Source organism: Echinops telfairi, unplaced genomic scaffold (assembly GCF_000313985.2).
Source record: "Echinops telfairi isolate 266 unplaced genomic scaffold, ASM31398v2 ScPeMD7_10;HRSCAF=50, whole genome shotgun sequence".
Lineage (NCBI taxonomy): Eukaryota > Metazoa > Chordata > Mammalia > Afrosoricida > Tenrecidae > Echinops > Echinops telfairi.
Window position 1 is genome coordinate 13,096,497 of NW_022103907.1, and position 5,687 is coordinate 13,102,183.

At 46.2% G+C, this 5,687-nt stretch overlaps 1 protein-coding gene across 1 annotated transcript in view; it reads right to left on the reverse strand.

Moving 5' to 3' along the window:
• The window catches only part of CDKL4 (cyclin dependent kinase like 4), a 46,069-nt gene extending 40,627 nt beyond the window's left edge, over positions 1–5,442 (reverse strand). The window contains exons 1-2 of the mRNA XM_004711124.2: positions 5,229–5,442; positions 1,113–1,234 (exon numbers count right to left, since the gene is read on the reverse strand). Of these exons, the coding sequence (XP_004711181.1) occupies positions 1,113–1,234; positions 5,229–5,396 (290 nt within the window). The 5' untranslated portion in view covers positions 5,397–5,442. The remainder of the gene's footprint in view (positions 1–1,112; positions 1,235–5,228) is intronic.
• Positions 5,443–5,687: the final 245 nt, after the last annotated feature.

Genomic DNA, 5,687 nt, shown 5'->3' on the forward strand with positions numbered 1-5,687 from the left:
GCCAAGGCAGAGAAGAAATGGTCCTGAGTAAACAAAGGTGCCCCGAGCATGTCTCACCTGAGTTGTAGCCTGTTAACTTCCCTAAGAAGCCCGGCACTTGCACCCTCTGTGAATGCTGTGTGGCTACTGCCATGAGTTACTGAACCCCCAGACACACACACACACACAGCTGTGGGACGGACGGTTGGTGTCAGAACTGGTAAGGCAGCTTGGAGGACAAGAAGAGGGGTGGGGCGTGTGTCTAGGTTCTGCCTCGTGGCATCAGCCTTGGGAGCAGCAGGCGTTCAAACGTAGCCCCCAAGCCGTTTCTGCTCTCATTGCATGACACAGGCCAGAACGTTCAGAACAAGGTTCGACTGTAGCGGTGCCCAGCACATGTTTTTGTCTTGTTTCTTACGTGAAGGTAAGTTCCTCCACTGTTTTCTCATTGTTATGAGATTTGACAATTGATTTGAAGAGGGTCGTTTGTAGATGTTGAGAAAGCACTCTAATTCTTGTTTATTAAGGTGTATTTTTTTTCCTAAATTATGAAAGGATGCAACCCTGTATGCCTTTTCAGATTTTACATGTAGTTTTTCCTCTTTTAACCTTTCAGTGAATTGTATGAATCTCAAACCAACCTCACCGCCATCCTCCTGTCAATTCTGACCCACAGCGACTCTCCAGGACAGGGTAGAACTGCCCCCGTGAGTTCTGAGACTGTCACTCTTTATGCAAGTAGAAAGCCTCATCTTTCTCCCAAGTAGCAGCCAGTGATTTTTGAATGCCTGACCTTGTTGTTAGCAGCCCAACCCTTACCCCAGGGCTCCTTGAATTATATGAACAGATGTCCTAATATTGAGCCTGAATCCATTCCTTGAATTCAGACAATCTGATAAACGGCTTGTCTGTAAAACACACCATGGTTTGTATCTACCCCTCTCTTCCTAGGCATAGTTCCTGTAGGCTCCTTTGAGCACGCCCTGACTCAGAGAGGCGTGGAGAGTAGCTAGGGGCACGCAGGCTGCCAGGGGGCACTGTGGCTGGGACTTGAAATGTGCCTAGGTGGATCCCACATCAAATGAACCTGGAGGACTGACCGCAGGTAGACTGTGAGTTCCTATGTTACTCACCCACTCGGGTTTCTTTCCAGCTCATTCAAGAGTGTATGGTCGCAGTATTCGAACACGAGGTGCATTTTCCTTTTTCTCCGGAACACCTCAATGAGGTTCACCAGGTTAGGATGCTTTAACTGCTGCAAAGGAAAGGAAAGGCACAGCTTTGGGATCATCGGCTTCGGGGAGTGGCTTCTCCCAGTCCTACCACCACAGTCAGAACTGACGTCTGCTTACTGTGACCTGTGTCTCACGTGGGGCATTTCAGCGGTATGACAAGTTTCACTTAGTAGGAATCAGAGACAAAGAGCGGCAAGACATGTAAGGATCTCCCGAGTCCACCCGTGATAGACGGTGACTACATGGCTTAACTCTCTGGTGACAGCAAAGGACGTATGTGATTTCAGATATCCGCCTCAGAACAACCCCCAAACCCAACATTTTATGGAAGCGTCAAATAGCCAAGTCGTAAAATCTGAGTAAGTACTGAGAAGTCGATGGGGCTCACCCAGAGCCGCTCAGCTTAGCTCGGGCCTGGGATAGGAGGCAGACTTCAGCCGAGTTACACCCGGCCGGGCCTCCGCGGCTGGTCCTCGCTCTGCTAGGCTTCCAGGTTCACATGGAATGAAGCTGCTTGTTCCGGAGCCTCCCCACTGCCCACTCCCAGTTAAGCTTGCGTTTTTAATTTATTCCTTTTCAGCCCTGTCCTTTCATTGTCTTGTTCTCTCTTATACTGACAGGTTTTAGGAGATAAATTCTCTTCCCCAATGAAAACATTTCATAGGGCAGCTTGTAGTATACCCTTGTAAACCAGAGGACAATTGTGATTAAGTAAAATAATCCCTCACTGACTACATCAGGGGTCCTCAAATTATGGCCCGTGGGCCACATGTGACCCATCGAGGACATTTATCTGGCCCGCCGGGTGCTTTTGCCCCATTTTGTTTTTTACTTCAAAATAAGATATGTGCAGTGTGCATAGGACTTTGTTCACAGTTTTTTTAAAAAATATATAGTCCAGCCCTCCAACGGGTCTGAGGGACAGTGAACTGACTCCCTGTTTAAAAAGTTTGAGGACCCCTGGACTACATAGTTTGTCATCTAGTTACATAATGGGTATAAGCCAGGGCTGCCCGTACACAGACGCTCGGTGGCTGAAGAGTCCATAGGAAGTCCTGGACAGAGCCGGGAACTCAGAAAGGGACTTCCAACCACATGGACATGGCAACAGCAGCCGTCAGCCAAGACGTGTGGTCACTCCGCTTGGAACTCACCTTCCCTTGGATTTTTCCAAAAAGCCTCACATAGTAGGCCAATTAACTTTTCAACCCTGTGCTGTTGGCCCAGAGAGACCTTTCACGTGTTTGATGTATGGTAGATGCTCAGTAGATATTGGTGGCCGAGCAGAGCCGTAGGTATAGGGGCTATGTGTGGCTGGACGCCCCCTGAGGCTCAACAGCTTGGAAAACTCAATGAAACTCACAGCCACTGAGGTGACCCTGACCCATAATGACCGCATGGAAGCAGACCAGCTCCATGGAGTGGCCGGGTCTGTATCTCATTGCGGAAGTACACATGCCCACCTCTCAGTTGGTAACCCAATGCTTAATTAACCCTCTGTGATGCAGGGGCTCTTTAAAATGGACCCAGAGCACCAAAATGATTTGCCTTCAGCGGGCAACACTGCCCACCAGGGCACAGAGGCACGTGGTGGAGAGGAAGGGTGGCCCACAGCTGTTTGGTGCTGCAGCAAAGCCACAGTCAAGCCTGGTGAAGCAAAAGCCGTGGTTAAGCCTGGTGGGGGGTTGGGGAGCTCCTTAACTACATCTCCTTTACAGGCGGAGTTCACTTGGCCTCCCAAACAAAATGGAGACCTATCCAAAGTGAAACAGGAGGCTGAGAGAGGAGGCCACGTAACCAGAAAACCAAACAAGCAGAGAATGTGCGGTACGTAAGACAGACTTATCTTGGGAAGAAGATGTTCAAGGGAGCGGCCCAGCAAAAGCAAGAAAGAATTCCAGAGATGTCAAATCCCAAACCACACTCATTGCCATGTAGGGCGGATGTCCATTTGCAGTGACTCTACCGGACAGGGTAAAACTGCCCACTGGGTTTCAGAGACTAACTTAAAAACTTTTCTTTTAATTAAAAGGTCATTTTATTGGGGGCTCTTACAGTTCTTATACTAATCCATACTTCAATTGTATCAAGCATATTTGTACATACGTTGCCATCATTATTTTCTAAACATTTGAGCCCTTGGTATCAGCTCCACTTTTTCCCCCTACCTCTCCCCTCCCATCCTCATGACCTCTTGATAAATTACACAGAATTTTCATGCCGTCTGCTGACCGCTGGCTCCCTTCCCCACAGCTTCTGCTGCTCTTCCCCCTGAGGGCGTGTGTACGTGCGTGTGGTTGTGTCCATCGTTGCGATAGGTTCCCCCTTCCTCTCATCTCCCCACCTTTCCCCACCTTCCTGGTACTGCTACTCCCATTCCTGTTCCTGGATTCCAGGAACGAGAATCAGAGACTAACTTTTTACAGGAGTAAAAAGCCGCCCTTTTATCCGAGGAGGGCCTGGTGGTTTCAAACTGCTGACCTTGCGGTTGAAACCCACCACGCCACCAGGCTCCTCATCAGAGAATTCGCTAAGTGGAAATCTAGTTAACGATTACCCTAAAGCTCACTGTTACATTGGGGTAGTTGTACGGCAGGGGTATTAATGTGGCTTGAAGTTTTGGGGATGGGGCTGTAAAAAATACTACTTTATAAAGCAACTCAATGCCTGGGTCCAGACATACCCTGCAGTTTAGCTCTGTGACAGCTAAGAAAGCTGCTGGCTAACTGGTGCCCTCTGCTGACGAAGAGATAACAATGACCCCATGTATGTATGCTTGAAAACTATCATCCAAAGCCCCAAACCAAGCTCACTGCTGACTCATAGCAACCCTACAGAACAGGGCAGAACTGCCCCTGTGAGTTTCCAGGACAGTAATTCTTTACAGAAGAAATCCCCATCTTTCTTCCGAGGAGCAGTTAGTGGTTTCAAACTGCTGACCTTGCAGTTAGCAGCCCAACGTGTAACCACTGCACCACCAGGGCTCCAGTACATTCAAACACTGGATGGAGGATATAGGGAGCTAATAATAATGAGTACAAGAAAGAACAAATTATTCTAAAATTGATTGTGGTTGACTGCACAACTCTGTAATATGATTAAATAATTGGATTGTATGGTACGTGAACTGTATGTCAATAAAACTGCTTTTAAAAACAACTTGAACCACTTTGCCACCAGAGCTCCTATACAGTTATTTACAGGACTGTTAAAATAGCCTAGTGGTGTAGGGGGTTGAGCCTTAGACTGTTTGAACACACAAGCCAGTCCACAGGAAAAAGACGAGGCAGGCAGCTCCCATGATATTTACACTTTGGAAACCCTGTGGCGCAGCTCTGCCTGATAGGGTCGCCATGAGTCCGCATTGCCTCGCTGGCAGTGGGTAGAGGACTCTTTCCATCCTTCATTTTTCTAGAACCTTACTATGTTCTAGCATGTTCCAGAAATTCCAATGGGAAGTATAAGCACAGTCAAACTATTGGTAATTATTAACAGCCATATTTTAATAAAACATTAAATTGCTCATAAAAGGCAAAAAAAAAAAACACAACTTGAACTTATTGGCTGCAATAATATTTTGAAAAGGACTAAGAGCGAATTTGTCAAATCCTAGTAGAATAAAAACAATAACAAAACCTTTAGTTGAAAAAATTTTATACTATGGGCTTTAAAAATTAAAACATAATGGAATTTCCCCACAAGCTTTTTGAGCAGCCTCACGTGTAACTAGGGGCAATTATTCAGTAATGAACGGCGGGGATAAATCCATTTTGGTACCTACTGGGCAGTGGGTGTCTTGGGCTGTGGCTGGGCCAGGAGATATTTTCCAGTTGCTGGTTTGGAGGGTGGGGGGGCATCCTAGATGAGGGGTCAGGATTGGTGAAGTTATTTTGTTAAATTTAAATATGTAGCTTTGGAAAAAATCCATTTGGGGGGGTACCCTCGTATCATGTTAAGTTCTCAGTGTTTCCCCTCCTGCCACAATTACACATTCAAGTAGGGAAGCAGACCCACCTTCAACATTCGCATCTCTCTCAGCGCTATTTTCTTAACAACGGGATCATCTTCAGATTCCACAAACTTTTTAATAGCTACCACTTGGCCAGAGGTTTTATTTCTGCATTTGAAAACAACTCCGTAAGATCCTTCTCCGATTTTTGCTAGTTTCTCATACTTTTCCATTATATTCGGAACAACTTCACTTTACGTGTTGCTTGGCTGGCAGTATAGTAATGTTGCACCTGGAAAATAAGATTGACTCGCCTTAATCACGTTACAAAGTGCAATGGTCTCACCACTTGCTATATTTCCCAAGAATGTCAAAGGGCTTAGTTCCATTGATCAAAGAATCTTTAAACAAATACTTGATGCTATTTGGTTAGCTTGGTCTTGTCTTAATGTAGTTCTCTGACCGATCACAAAAATTTCATATATAATTTTTAGCCAAGGCTCTATGCCTAAGGAAATTAAAGA